This window comes from Hordeum vulgare, chromosome 7H (assembly GCF_904849725.1).
Source record: "Hordeum vulgare subsp. vulgare chromosome 7H, MorexV3_pseudomolecules_assembly, whole genome shotgun sequence".
NCBI classification, from domain to species: domain Eukaryota; kingdom Viridiplantae; phylum Streptophyta; class Magnoliopsida; order Poales; family Poaceae; genus Hordeum; species Hordeum vulgare.
In genome coordinates, this window is record NC_058524.1 from 51,562,341 (window position 1) to 51,578,729 (window position 16,389).

Below are 16,389 nucleotides of genomic sequence, written 5' to 3' on the forward strand. Positions count from 1 at the left end.
CCTATATTTACCCCTTGACAAGGAAAACCCTATACGGGATCCAGAATCGCAAATTTCTCCATCGTTCTGCCGCCGCAGCGCTTCCAAGATCGGGAGCGTCAGGAGACCTCTTCCCGGCACCCTGCCGGAGGGAGGATTGACCTCCGGGAGCTTCTCCACCGCCATGGACGCTTCCTGGACGTGCCGTGAGTAGTCCTCCTTGGACCATGAGTCCATGACCATTAGCTATGTGATGTCTTCTCTCCAATCTTGTGCTTCAATGGTTAGTCCTTGTGAGTTGACCTACATGATCAAGGCATCTATGTAATTCTCTTTCTATTGTTATGCTCGGTTTGTTGGGATCCGATGGATTATGAGATTATGTTCAGATGGTTATGAGTTATATATTTGATTATCCTTTTATATTAGGTTCCTTAGTGATTCATGCATGTTCTCCGTTGCTATTTATTGATTTGGCCGAGTAGTAGATTGTAACTCCAAGAGGGAGCGTTATGCATGATTGTGGGTTTATGCCCTTGATGTCTAGCTTGAGTGATAGAAACATGAGACTAGGGGATGTGTTGTTGCCACCAAAGAGAAAACAACGGTGCTTATGACCATGGTTGCAAGGATTGTTTACCTTACACATAGTTCGTTAATGGAGTTGTCCGTTACTTTGAGTTTACACTTTGGGTGGGGCTCGCAACTTAATACCAGCGAGATGTTCTGGATAGATATCTCAAGGTGGATGATTAGTAAATAGATGCTGATGAATAAATAGTCTACTTGTCTTGGCGTACTACCCATTACTATTGAGCCTCTAACTATCAAGTAGCATAATTAGCATTGCGGTGCGTTCATAATTCTGTCAATTGCCCATCTGTAATTTGTTCACCCAAGCATAGTTGTTTATCGTCTTTTGGGAGAGAGACATCACTAGTGAACATCATGTGACTCCGGTCCATATCACCACCATTGCTTACACCTCCATCATTTACTGCTTTCATTTACTTTTCCGTTGCAATCACTATCACTTTTCCCGCTTGTGTTTTGATCCTTTGCAAACTACAAGGCCCGAGAGATTGACAACCTCTTTGTACTCGTTGGAAGCAAAGTTATTTGTGTGTGTGCAGGTCCACATCTTCTGCTAGCGCTAGGGTGGGAGACACCTACTTATTGATCCTCGGAGTCCTCCTAGTTCGATAAACCTTAAGTCTTCGTGTAAGGGAAAACTTGATGCTGACCACATATCAACCTTCCACTTGGGGTAACCAATGAGGAGCGAGAAGTATATACATCATCTCGTCATCACCCTCCCGGAGGGAAGTTTCCCCGACATAATAGCTCTGCCGGAGAGAAAAAGGGCCTCTACACAGGTTTCCACCTCGAGATGGCGACGCTTTGTCCCAAAAGTATCTTCTTGAAAAAAAAATCTAGGTCAATACACACCTTATAGGAGAAGTGGGGGGGCACGACACCTTCTTGGGCCCCACAAGCTAACAGGACACGCCCAAGGGGGTGGGTGCGCTCTGTTGGCTTGTGGATAATAGGTGGCCCCCTCTGGTAAATTTTTGTCCCAACAATTCAGATATATCCATAAAAAATTCGTGAAGTTTCGGGTCATTTGGAGTCCGTTGATTTTTCAGCCTTTTCTTGGTTTTCAGGTTCGGAATTCGAGTTTCCAGCAATTTTCCTCTTTGTGATGTACCTTGCAAATTCAGAGAGAAAAGGCATAAGAATTTATCATAATGAGGAATAATGGACAATAACAACATAAATATTAATAAGAATTCATGATGCAAAATGGACGTATCATACCCCATGGTTTGTATCGGAGAAAGTAGGACAAAACATGTATCAACCCCTATGCATAGATTTCCCCATTGTCATCATGGGAATCCTCAAGTTAAGTACCAAGACATGCATCAAGTGATCTCAAATCCAATATTCAATCCAACATAAGAAAATCTCAAAGGGAAAGGTTCAATTCATCACATCAAGATAGTGAGGGACAAAAACACCATGTGATCCAACTATATTAAGAAAGCCCGTGATACATCAAGATCATGACATCTCAAGAACAGGAGAGAGATATCAAACACATAGCTACTAGTACATACCCTCAGCCTTGAGGGTGAAATACTCCATCCTCGGCATGGACACCGCCGGAATGATGAAAATGGCCACACATGATGATTTCCCCCTCCGATAGGGTACTCAAAAGGCTCTAGATGGGGTTTCTTCGATACAGAGAGTTGCGGCGATGGAGAAAAAGTTCTAAGTTAACTTTCGGGGGTTTCTGGATATATAGGATTTTTAGCGTTGGAATCACGTCAACCGGAGCCACGTGGGCCCCACAAGCTAACAGGGCACGTCCAGGGGGTGGGCGCACCCTATTGGCTTGTGGCCCCAAGTGGCCCCCCTCTGGTGGTTCTTCGCTCCGGTATTTCTCATATTGTTCAGAAAAATCGTCAAAAAGTTTCAAGCGATTCCGAGAACTTCTATTTTCTCCATATAAACAACACCATGGTAATTCTGTTGAAAACAACGTTAGTCGAGGTTAGTTTTAAATAAATCATATAAAATGCATAAAAATCATATAAAAGTATTGTAAATATAGGTGAATATGTCATTAATACTTCATAAATTACTAATACGTTGGAGACGTATCAAAGAATCACGCAAACAATGGCCTATAGTTCCTACATACATAAGAGCAAATACTTTCACCAAACTCGGGCAAAAAGGTTGACAATCCCCATGTAGCCGTTAATTACAAGGATCAAATCAGATAGTAGTAGATAGATAAATTTCAAAGTAAAATAAAAGTAACTAAATTGCATCAAGGTATTTAGGGTTTTAGTAAATATGTTGAATAGACCCAGAGCCATAGTTTTCACTAGAGGCATCTCTCTCAAGAACATAGCATACGTTGGGTAGACAGTGTTGGGCAATTAATAGAAAAGCACATAATTATAATGTTATTCAGGACATGATCATGTATATAGGCATTACATCCGTGACATGTAGACCGACTACTGCATGCATCTACTACTATTACTCCACCAATCGACCGCTATCCAGCATGCATCTATGATATCATTGTTGATAAATGATTGAATTGTCAGATATATCGAAACGATAATATGCAAGAATGCTAGAAAGTAATAATTGTGTTTCAAAATAAAGAATGCTAAATTATGTCATTCCAAAATATTTAATCATGTAAATATGGCATAGCTCGGTCTTCCTAACATAAAGTAGAAATCATGAACACACTCTGGTGCCAAATCAAGCAATTTTATCATACTTTTTCTCGCTTCATCTTTTTCAACTTCAATCAATACATGAGCATGATCGATGAACTTAGCACTTTGGATGGCGAAGATAATGATGATTGGGGTTTATAAAAAGATAAAAATATAAAAAGTCTCACATCAACACAGATGATAGTTAAGCAATGAAGAGGCCTTATTATTGATGTCAAAAAAGAGAGGAGTAGGAATTGCCATGCAACAGATGCGATAGAACTATAAGTGTATGAAAACTCTTCTAATGCAACTAAGTGGGTGTGCATCCAACTTTCTTGCTCATGAAGACCTCGAGCATTTGAGGAAGCTCGTCGTAGATATATACAAGCCACATTATATAATATCAAAACACCATTATCATAATCATTAAGTATATGAAAACTCTCTATATGAAGAACATGGTGATACTTTGAAGCACAAGTGTGGAAAAAGGATAGTAGTAGTGCCCCCCTATCTATGTCTCTCCGTTTTTATTTACGTGTTCTTTTTTTGGCGGGCTCTTTTTGGCCTCTTTTTTATCCTCGCGGGTAGGGACACACCCTAATAATGCATCAAACCTTATTTAGTTACAACTCTGATATATCAACAATACGATGACTACACATGGATGCCTCTGCCGGTGTACCGGGGTGTGCAATGATCTATTATAGCATGTATAACAATGTTGAATGGTGGCTTTGACACAAAATATCGTACCAACTCTATATGATCATGCAAAGAAAAATGACAATGAATGCTCAAGTCATGTAATAAATAGTAAAAATGGAAGTTGCATGCAATATATTTCGGAAATGGCTATGAAAATGCGATGATAGGTAGGTATGGTGGATGTTTTGAGGAGGGATATAATAAGACTTATGTGTGAAACAGTGTATCATTTCACGGGGTTTGCGTGCACTAGCGACATTATCCCCACGTCTCAAGGTGAGAACGGGTAATGTATGGTACAAAAGAGGCCAGCAAAATATGAAAAGATGGCACTGCTTATAGTCCACAAATTCACACGAGTCATAAAAAACTTAAGTATTTATTGTGAAAGCCTAGTAGCCCCGAAGCAAAGTACTACTCACATGCTTCTAAGAGGGAGGTTGGGATGAGTTAATCATCGCGCGCCCCCGATTCGTACAACACAAGGGACATCAATCAAGGATACAATATTCTCCAACTTCCTCGACATGCCATGACCGACACTTTAATGATTATTACATTACAAACCTTAACTCGACATTTTCACTAAACCAAGATTCTTAAATAGTATAAGCCCTCATATTATAACCTCTCTATCATTTATCACATGCAACTTATTCAATGATCCACATGCTAGTATTTACTATACCACCCTAGCCCCAATTGTTGTAGGTTTATACTATTTACTCCCCAAGGATTTGCATTGGTGACCCCCTCACCTTAGTATGAGAAACCAAGACCTATTATTATAGAAGGGTGAGACACTAGACATAGTCGGCGCCTCCAAAAAATATAGGTTCCTCCGCCTTCCTCCCATCGGCGCCGTCGTCGGTCAACCTCGTCTCTAGCGGCCTTAGGGCCATGGAGGCGCGGTGGACCTTTGCCCTTGTCAGCGGGAGGGATCTTGCTTTGTGTTTAGGTGTTTTTGTGAGTTTGTTTAGGTTTTGTGTCCTGCTCATGAAGACAAGGTGATGGCGACTCTGTGAAGATGCAATATGCTTCTCCCAGTTTAGCCTTTGTCTCGATGATGCGTCTAGCATCGTCGGACGGCATGTGGAGATGTATCTCTGACGGATCTCATGGGATTCAATCGATGTTGGTCTTTGGTGGATCTACGTGGATCCAGTCTTTATTCTTCTTCGCTCGTTTGTCTAAAGGTTGGATCCTCATGACCTACATGTCTCTTCATCGACGTCGGTTGTTGATCTGGTGGTCATGTGAAGCCTTAACACGACGGCTTTTCGATTGTCTATTACAATAAGTTTTGTCCAAAGTTTTCTCAAGAAAATAGATGGGCGAAAAACACGGTTGAATATTCACACCGGTGGGGGGATGAACCTGGTTGGCCCGGAAACCAAGACAAGGTCCCTACCACTGAGCTAGCGTTAGTTCTCACCTCACTTTACGACCATCGGCGTGCTTTGAGACTACCCACAGTGGGAGTAACATATATGCCACCTAAGCAAGAAATATGATGTGGCACCTAATTAATGAGAAGAGAGAGAAATTGAGTAACTTAGATAGTTACTCATACTAGTAGTAACATAATGCATACCAAGACAGGATGAGTCTATAAGGTAATAAATGCAAGGCTCAATGTTACCACCTCTATGTTACTATCCACTATAAAGGTGGTAACATAGACTAGTAATATATGCATGCTACTGCTCTATGTTACTCTCCATTATGAGTAGCTTGAGTATAATCTTGTGTGCCTCCTTCCAACCAGATTTGCGGATCCACTGTTGTGTTGTAGGGTGTACCATGTGGCACCTTGGATGGCAGTGTCGTTGGCTCGGTTGGTGCGCAGTCTCTAGGCCGGCGTGTGCGTGTGTCATAAATGTATCAGGTCTCGATTGATTTTTCTTATCCACCAATCAATTTGTTCTTCTTAACGAAAAGGCAAAGCTTCCGCATGTTGCTCAAAAAAAAAATTAAACAACAGTCCATGCAAACCTGACGATGTTGTGCGGAATGCCGCCGTGGACATGGGCAACAAGTAACAATATCCGTGAAGGTAAACATCATACCATTTGAGTACAATCAACAGGGCCGGTCCTGAGATCTCGAGGGTCCTGGGCAAAGTTGAAACCCGGTGCCTCTAAATATAAGAAAAATGATACATTTCTAACTTTGTAAAGCTTTTTTTAACATAAAATTTGTGCAAGTTTGAAGAATTTTGCTTGTACAACTACAGACAACATATATAGTAGGAATCACAGTCATTTTTCTATATATATATCGTTTGGTACTAGTCCATTTGATCCATCGCTCCATTCGTTTGCGACATTAGCATTGGCCTCTTTTCTTTTCTAACTTTACCACAGTCCTAGTTAATCTATCAAAATGAACAAATCAATTCTTGCCTAAGACTTAATTATATGGCGTATTTGACTATGTTTTGTTATTGTGTTAATGATGTCCCCAAAACATTGAAAGTAATTCCACATTTCTAGAACTCATCAAACAATTTGTTCGGCAAAGAGGAAAAACTAAAATCCTATGGAACTTTGCTTGTATCTAGAATTTTACAATTGTATCTGTATACATGTATGCGGCAGATTTATGTAGTATGCGTTCTCATACCCAGCTCCGAGGATTGAAGGCAACGATTTCATCCAGTCCTGTTCCGGCTCGCCCGAGGGTGCTTTGGAGTTGGCGTACGCATGTACCCACATATTTCGATCACGCCGGGGTGATATTTGATCTGTGCAGCAACAACCGACGGAGAATCTGGGAGGCGACACCACACACAGGAGATAATGAAATCAACCTCGCAGTCATAGGAGGAAATCGTGTGCTACGCCTCAATACAGATCGTGAAGTCAACTGTCACTTTGGGCCAGGCCTATTACACAGCGCAGGCCCCTCGGTCGTCGCGGGATGTACGAGTATGCGTTCATGGGTGAGTGTATGCTCGTGTTTGTAAACAACTTGGATAGTACTGTGTAAAAACAGTGCATGCTGCGAGACTGAAAAATGAGTTCTTGTCTTCTCAGATACTCTCTCCATCCATATTCAAAAAACAACTTCTTTTAATACGAACCTAATGGCATTCTTGCGGTATATATCCCATAAAATATGTATTAGTCTGGTCTTAATAGGTGTGTATTTTTTGGATGAAGAAAGTACAATACATAGTTCTACCTTCACATAAGTGGCATGCGTACATTCTAGTCGCATTAATTGTATATATGTAACCACACTCAGCAAGGATAGATGGAGCATTATTCTGATTTAGGGAAAATGAGACGCACATTACGTCCCAAACTAATTAAGACAGTCACTCAACAACTAAAAAAAAAGACAAATCACCAGACTACGGGCTCCATATTTAGTTCGCTAATCTATGAAGAAATTTAAGGGAATTCACCGTTGCCAAAACCTGACCCATTCCCTCCACCATTACCATATCCACCACCTTCGCCATGACCTCCACCATCACCATTGCCGACACCCTTAGAATAGCCAGATGCCCCATAATAGCCTTCACTGTCCACCTTACTGGAGCCGCTCCCAAAGCCAGACCCATCGCCATGGCCACTAGATCCTTGGTCACCGTCTCCTCTTCCGGCACCCCCACCACCGCCGGCACCTCCAGCGTCAGTATGCCCACCGCCAATCCATGCTCTTCCGGCACCACGGCTAGTACTTGAGCTAGATCCTGACCCTGACCCAAAGCCATACCCACTGCCACCACTACCGCCGCCACCGCCGCCGCCACCGCCACCACCGGATCTAGCCCGGGTATGATCCGGTAACCCAGACGTACTAACGCTACTGCCAGCTGACCCATCGCCACCCCCAGACCCGGCCCCGGCACCGGTTCCGGTTCCACCGCCTGCTCCCCCTCCCTCACCTTGCCCCTCTGCACTAGACAATCTAGCTACCCGTGCAGCATTGGATAGTCCAACTACTAGCAGGGCAACGAAACCAAGAGCTACAAGTTTGATACCAGCCATTGTTGGTGTGTGTAAACTTGTAAAGTGGACCCTGAGATGAATATGGTACGTGGAAGTTTTGCATGGGTACTTATAATGCCGCGAGCCCAAGCAAGGGGCGCTATAGTTTTAGTTGATCAAGTTGACCGCAACTTCCATAAGATCCCATGCGCTGAACGATGAACTAGCTTGAGTTGACAATGCAGCGACGACCTCGGAGCTTGCGATAGAGCTGCGCATGCGTACGATATGTGCCAAGTAGTACATGGATACCTGAAATCTACTGCGTGTTGTGCTCAGCACTCAACGGTTTGACTCAAGTGGAGCTAGAAGTATTTCCATTGGTCGTCATGCATATTAGTTGAAGGCCTGTCCAACCTCGGTACATTTTCTTGATTAGATGAAAATTGGAGTTGAAGGCCTGTGTTTTAGTTGAGGCGTCCAGCTCAGATAAGGAGTATTATTCCTTTTCCTTGTACTCTTTTAGTCTACCCCTTCGGTAGCTGCCACCATTTCTTGTTTATTTTAAGTACAAGGTCGGTTGTAGTCACCTTAACTTTGTATTCATTTTTTTCCCGATAAATTATTTAATCAAAATAAAGCAGCAAAGGGACAAACACAATGTGCTCATATCCGGCTTCTACATAACTAGGATACACGCAGTCAACATCAATACCACACACAAGGAAACACATCGAGAAAAAGCAAAGTCATACAAGACTAAAACTATGCCTATGTGGAGGGAGAAAAAACAAATTAGAAGAGATCAAAATAGGGATTGACAAACTATAGCAACGAACATATCGACACCAACAATCTGTTGACATCATAAGAACAACGAACAACATTCACCAATAGCAACGGCTTGAGGAAGGGAATGATGCTCAAGCGTCGTCGTTGCTGGATCCAGCCACCGAAGGTCGGGTCCTAGGTTTTCACCCTCAAGATCAACTCAGAACAATGGCGTCAACAAGGTATGACACAAAAACATTGGTATAGCCGGGTATAACTAACTAGGGTCAGACTTACGGGTTTCATCCAGGAGTTTGACACCAGCAGCCTCCAACTCCTCCCCACTCCCTCCCCTCCCTCCCCCTCCTAACCCTAGCCGCCCCACTCCCTCCCCCTCCCTTCCTCGCCGCCGCGTGAGGCAGCCGCCGGGCAAACCCGAGGCGCCAAGGATCGTGGCGGCAGGGCCTTGGTTGCCCTGCCTCTGCGTGGGGAACTCCGGATCTGGAGCGGCGGCTTCATGGACGAGGCACGACAAGCTAGCAGCCGTGTGGGCGATGGATCTGGCGTCCGGGCCGCGCGGGCGGCGGGATCCAGTGGTCGTTGGCGGCCGGCGGCGTCTTCTGCGGTGGTCGGTGCGCGCGATCTGGCGCATCCCCTCCTCCCATGTTCAACGTGCGGGCTAGCCTGGTCGGGCCGCGCTTCCTTGGGTTGTCGGTTCTGTATAGGAGGCGCTGCTTGTGACGGGGATCTAGTTCAGGCGAAATCCCTGGCAGACCATGGCCGGCGTGTCGACGGTGACGCCTGAGGGCATCGTTCCCCTCCTTGGAAGCGTCGGTATGGACTGATCCCCTCACTTCCCCTTCCCCTAGGTCTCCCGGGCAAAAGCCCTAACTTTGTTGGGCGGCGGCGGCGCTCACGGCGTCGTTCCCTTCTTGAAGGCGCCGCTTTGGGAACCTTGGGGCTGGGTGGCGCTTGTGGGTGGTGGGCGACGGCGGTGCTGCGGCCCTATCCTAGCATGGATCTACGTCCGCTGCTTGGAGATGGACTCGCTTAGGTGGAGGTCGTCGTTTGGCGTCATGGTGGCGTCGATGGCGGAGGCACCTGCCAAGACTGGCACCGCAATCTGCTCTGAAGATGAACCAGTGGAAGATGATGGCGGCGACACATGTGAGTGTGTCAGACCAGTTTGTGCCCCTGACCCGGTATGTGGCTCGGTCGGGGCCTCCGGCTTTAGTTGTTAGGCTTAGGTGAGAGGTCTGGGTATTTGGCTAAGCTTGCACCCCTTCATCATATGGATAGGAGTAGTGGCAAATGTTGTCAAGATGGTGGATTTAGGCATATTGTTGTGCTACTTTGTAAGGTCTTCGAGAATAATCAATAAAATAGTCGCATGCATCTTCCAGGTGCAGAAACCGGGGATCATCCTCCTTTTCTTAAAAAAAACCACGAGTTTGAGACCGGCTACTCGAGAAGCACCACCAAATTAAAGTCATCATGTGTGGTCGACATCACTTTTTGCAATCCCAACAGCTATATGTGTATCACGGTCTTGACATGAGATTCCACACAAGTGAAGACCATGCACGTACAAGTAGGCAGTCGAGCCGCGACAATAGGTAGTCACACAGATGATGGAGATTGATGAGGGAAGAAGCTCACTGGCATCGCCAGAATCTCAATTAGGACGTTTCGGCAATCCCACATAGTCTGCATGCTTTGTCATCCTTGCATGTGGCGCAAAAACTAGTCCACAAAATGTACTCATTGTTGCCGCCAGATTCGAAGATCCAAGACCCTCTGTCCAGTCGCAATAATCGATGCGTAGTGTGGGACCATGGCACCACCGTGCGTCCAAGCAAAGAACCACTGTCTCACCATTAGTGATTGCCGAATCGGTTTGAAATGTCACCGCCGCCGTTGCACAACCCTGCACATCTTCTTGAAGCTACCTTTCATAGATTTACATCTCATAGTTGAAGGTTACAGGAGCGAAGACCTCCCCGCCGCCACCTTCATAGACCACTATGAGAGCTTAGCCCAGCCACTAGTCTCTAACATTGGCGAGGGGAGAGAGGACGGAAAGGTAGGACGTGACGACGGCTAGGAAGGGAGATCAATGTGGGGGTTGCGGCGTGTTTTCGGTTTCAGCCTCGATGGCGCATCAACTTTGTGTTCTTTTACCCGTCTTAATGAGTGAAAACAATGTTTTCATCTTTCACAAAAAATAACACAACTCTCTCAAGCACGGATTAAATCTAAGTTTATTTATTTGATAAGAAGAAATATAGCTATGACTTATGCTCACAATGAAATTATACTTAAAATACTGGAAATGTGTTGTGTTGGACTATTTACATTTTATTGGTTTGTGGTGGCTTTCTTTATATGTAAAACGGGCGAAAGACCTTTTGGGATAATACTCGGAATGTATTTGTTTATTGTAAGACCCTTTCCTGACGAAGGAGCAGACTGCTAGAGGTCCTTGTGAATACAAGAGGTAGGTAGGAACGCTAGCTCTACATTTCGTTTTGGGATCAATCTTTCTCTTGACGATCTCACTCACGAATCCATTCAATCGTGTCAACTGTGTGTGCTACTGTGCTCTCGGGCTTCATGACACGCAAACTTATATATTTCCTATTTGACGAGGTATGGGCTGGGACACAAGCCAAGGTGCACCCGCCGCTCCCCCGCGCACCTTTTTGGGCCAGTCCAAGTGCAGGGTAGGAAGCCCCCCTTTTTTCATTTGTTTTTTCTCTTAAAATTTTATTCTGTTCTTTTTCCTTGTTCAAAATTATTTGGCATAAAAAAGTTCAAGACAATCATAAAATGTTCATGCATTTGAAAAATGTCATGATTTTGAAAATGTCTAAGAAATCATAAAATATTCATGAATTCAAAAAATGATCGTGATCTTGGAATAAATGTTCACATGTTCAAAATATGTTAACCTATTCAAAAAAATCACAGTTTTGAAAAAACAAGTTTCAGGAAATTCTAGACCACGAGGAATCCCAAGCGAGCCATGTTGGGTTTGACGACGGCGATGCACATGGGGTCGCTCACCTTCCTAGAGGCGCCTGCCAGGCTTTTTCCTGCATCCCCTGTCCCTTTGCCTTCCGGGTGAAAACCTTAACTTTGTTGAGTGGCGACGACGTCATGGTATCATACGCGGGTGTAGGATCCTAAATATGTCTAGAAGGGGGGTGATTAGACTACTTGACCAAGTAAAAACTTAGTCTTTTCCGAAATTTAGTTGTGGGCAAGTTTTAGCAATTATAGCAAGTCAAGCACACCCTACACATGCAAGTCTAAGAGTATAGCAGCGGAAAGTAAAGACATGCACATGTAAATAGAGGGTAGGGATAGGAATATCAAACGCAAAGATTGACACGACGATTTTTGACGTGGTTCAAATAGGTGGTGCTATCGTACGTCCACGTTGATAGAGACTTCAATCCACGGAGGGAACCCATGAAGGGTCCACGGAGAAGCAACCTTGTCTATTCCATCACGGCTTACGTCCACGAAGGACTAGCCTCACTCGGGGTAGATCTTGACGAAGTAGGCGATCTCCTTGCCCTTACAAACTTCTTTGTTCAACTCCATAACACGAAGTAAGAGGCTCCCAAACGACACCTAACCAATCTAGGAGACACCACTCTCCAAAAAGTAATAGATGCGGTAGTATGATGAACTCCTTGCTCTTGTGCTTCAAAATATAGTCTCATAAACACTCAATCACTCTCTCACAGATTTGGCTTGGGTAGAAGAGATTGATTGGGTGGAAAGCAACTTGGGAGGCTAGAAATCAAGATTCATATGGTAGGAATGGAATATCTTGATCTCAACACATGAATGGTGTCTCTCTCTTAGAAAAATGAATATGACAAGTGTTGGGTCGTTCTGAGTGCTTCCTTTGCGAATGAGAGGTGGTGGAGGGGTATATATAGGCATCTCCAAAAACCCAACTGTTACAACATTATTGCCCAACTCGGAGATACCGAAGTGAAACTCGGTGGCATCGACTAGTGCAAAATGTGGCAACTTTTTTCTTTTCGGTGAGACGGATATATGAATCTCTGTGGTACCAGTTTTGTCTGGCCTAGTCAGTTTCCACAACTCGGTGAGACCGATTCTCAAAATTCGGGAGTTTTGATTTTAAGAAGTTGGTTAGCAGAGTCGGGCGCACTGATTTCGGTGGCACCGAAATGGAACTTGGTGGTACCGAGACTCTAGGGTTTGGCATAGAATGTGTGTGATGTAAAACTCGGTAGGGCCGAATGGATAGAGTTGGTGGCACCGAATTTTGGATATTTAGGAATTGGATAGAATATTTGTTGGATAATTTCATGAGTATTTTTGGTGGCTAACTCTAAGCACTTGAGCAACTAGATCAACATAGTCACCTCATCCCCTTTTAATAGTATTGGCTTTCCTATGAAGACAAATGTGATTTCTCACAAAATATAAAGTGTAGAGTCTTCAAGCTTGTTGCCAATAGATGTTCCTTGCATCTAGGGGTTCTCCCCACAATCCTTATCCAATGAATCATTGAACTTTTCCTGAAATATACTAGATGTAATCATTAGATCAATGACACATATGTTGTTATTAACTACCAAAACCGCCTTAGGGAGAAGTTGTGATTTCAATCTCCCCCTTTTTGGTAATTGATGACAACATATAGATCAAAGCTTCAACATAACATATAATCAATGAATAGCATCGTTGCTTTGAGAAGTATGTGATAAGCAAGAGCTCCCCCTAAATTTCTGCATTATTTTAAATTTATGTTTGAATGCGAATGCACAATCTATTAGGAGCATGGGTCAATCTTCCATCTCAGATACATCTTGGTGGTGCAAATAAATGATATGAATGAATAGTAATGCACATAACACCAAACAAATGAGTGAATGATCATCATATGGATACCTCAAGGGTATGAAATCGTAGCATCAACAATCAAAGCGTATGATCAAACACAATAAAGTTTTAGACATCCAAAAGAACCGAATGTTTTAGAAAACCAAAGAGAGCAACAAAAACAACACACTCTCTCGAAGCCCTATTGGTCTATACACTTCCCCCCTTTGTCAATAAGTTACCAAAAAGTTCAAAGTTCTAGAACTATGCATCGCTCTGGGCTCGATCTCCTCCAGTGGCAGTTGATGGAGTCGACAGGAGAGCATCTCGAAGGCTTCAATAGATGTCCTATGAGGTGGTGGTGTAGAAACTGGAGGTGCAGGAGCTGGTGGAGCTTATGGAGCTAATCGTTGGGATGATGAAGATGGTTTGGACTCCAGAACTGTCACAGCTCCAGATCTGGCATGGGTCTTGAACTGAGTGGTAGTTGGAAGAGACGTATCATCATGATCACCACTGCTGGAGATGGGATTGTGCACTGCATCCACTTCATGCTTTAATTGATTGACAGTGGTTACAACTCAGTCACCTTGATATCTAGGTCATGGAATTTGGTTTCCACAATCCACTCGAGACTCTTCTGATTCAACAAGATATATGTGATGTTCTTCTCCATCCCTTGGATGGTGCTCTTAAGAAATGCCATTTGATCCTCTATGGATCTCATTTGTGGAGCACTAGCTTATCTGGCTGCCTCTGCATGTGCCTCAGCATGTATCTCTGCATGTGTTGTAGCTGGAGTAGGATGACTGGGATCCATCACCACTTCATTATCTTCAAAATCTGGCTTGAGTGGCAGGTGTTGACGATCAAGGAGATACACATTCTTCCATATCTTGGAGTTGATCAACATTTCAATGTATGGTGTGTATCCGCAAGACCTCTTCTGGTCAGCAGCAATCCTTATGATTGTCTCTATAATCAGGTCTATCACTCTAATCGTGATGCGCGTGTCTACATGGTGCAGCATGTTTATGGAGTAATCATCTTATCATCACCTGGTTTAGGCACCAAGGTGTACCTCATTATGGTGTTGGTGGTGGGTAGTCCTGCTTGGAGGAAGTAGACAGAGCCAAGCTTGTGGGTCTTCAGTTATTGGTTAGGCATTGGGTTATACATGTTGGCCAAAGAGTTGTGGTTCATCTTAGCCTTAGTATAAACATACATGTCTCTCTCTTGTACCTCTCGGGCTCCTAAGATGGTAACCCACTTTTCCATTGTGGATTGGTACCTGTTGCCTTCTGCCATCCATATAATTCTACCATCAGGATAAAAGTGAGCTGTGGACTATAATTGCATGATCATTTCGTCATTCCATGTTGTCATCTTTCTGCCAACAAAATCTTCAATGTCGATGGCTCTGAAGTTTTCTTGCACATGAGAAAAGTAGTCTTTGTTCTGCTTGATGTAGTCCCAATCTACATACCTCATATCGCTGACAGCTAGACTCTTGTCTAAAGGCACAAACTCATAGAAATCTTCTTGCTCCTTTGTATGGAAGCGAGCATCGACGAGAGTCCTTCTCCTGATAGCATACGGATCAGCTGTTCTCCACTTTTTGAGCCCTTGATCCTTCCTTTCCTTCATGTTCTCTGTAACGGGGTGTTCATCATTGTGTTCAGGCAGGTGAGGTCTCAGCATCCTCGAAACGAAAAGTTCTTCCTCCTTTGCAGCAGCATCCCTTGATGCAGAACAATTGTTCTTTTCAGCTGCAGGTATGTCTCTCGTAGTCCTCTTAGGTTCAGGAGCTACATGCTTCTTAGCTTTGGGAGCAGATGTCTTGGCCTTAGTTGCAGGCTTGCTGGGCATAACATCTCCCAATAACTTCTTCTTCTTCTTGGAAGGAGGTGGATTGGGAGGTTCCTCTGCAGTTAGATGGAAGTTGGCCTTCCAACAACATGCACAATCCTCTTCCTGGCTCTCTTCTGTCCTGGCTTCTTGGCTAGCTTGGAGGTAGTAGCAGCCACTAGAGTTTTAGCTCCTCTAGATGTCTTAGGAGCTCTCACTCCATCTGGATTGGCATACTCTTTTCTCATAGTCTTCTTGATGTCAATGCAAGATCCGGGTATTCCGAAAAAAGCAAGCCAAATCCAAGTCTCGTGATTGGCCACCGTTTCAAAATTATAGTGGAACCCTTTTTTGGAAGTGGAATTGTTCATGCCATGCAGCAAGACAGTTCTTCCAACTTCAATACATGCAATCTACTGAGCCAAGCATACTTGGGAATCCGCGAGGTTTGTTGAGCTCCAGAAGCCATGCATTGTCTTTAGCATTGCGAGCTCTCAGATATTCCAGACCAAACACTTGCATAATTCGAACTGCAAAGCGCTTGACACACATGATGACTTGATTCTCACCCATGGCCAAGTGGTCATCAACTAGGTCCACCGGAATACCGTATGCCACTATACACAAAATGACGGTCACCTTTTGAAAGGTGTTATGCCCGAGTTCTCCCGCGACATTCCTCATTTGCTGAAAAACCGATCATGCCTCGCTAGTTTCTCCACGGTGTGTTTGAACAACTCGATGCTCATTCTAAAATGGCGTCGAAAGTAGGATGTGAGGTATATGGGATTCTCCACAAAGTAGCTCCTCATTTATCTGTTGTGGGCATCAATTCTCTTCCTCTATAATTTCTGACGACCGAAAATCGAACCATCATGCTTCGGCTTTTTATTGACATGGATAGCCAGGATCATTACGATTTCCTCCTCATCTTGAAAATCAAATTCTTCATCAGACGAACCTATCTACAAACTTGAATTAAAACTAATTTAATATTATAAACAACATGCATCAAATTCATC

The 16,389-nt window shown here is 43.9% G+C and overlaps 1 protein-coding gene across 1 annotated transcript; it reads right to left on the reverse strand.

Annotated features, from left to right (window-relative positions):
• Positions 1 to 7,056: 7,056 nt before the first annotated feature.
• On the reverse strand, positions 7,057 to 7,957 carry LOC123413032 (glycine-rich cell wall structural protein 2-like). The gene has a single exon (XM_045105980.1). The coding sequence runs from the start codon at positions 7,937 to 7,939 to the stop codon at positions 7,337 to 7,339; it is 603 nt and encodes a 200-aa protein (XP_044961915.1). The 5' UTR covers positions 7,940 to 7,957; the 3' UTR covers positions 7,057 to 7,336.
• Between the last annotated feature and the right edge of the window lie 8,432 nt (positions 7,958 to 16,389).

What these genes read in the sequence shown, in the direction of transcription:
- LOC123413032 (XM_045105980.1), bottom strand. Translation starts at nt 7,939, where the DNA reads ATGGCTGGTATCAAACTTGTAGCTCTTGGTTTCGTTGCCCTGCTAGTA.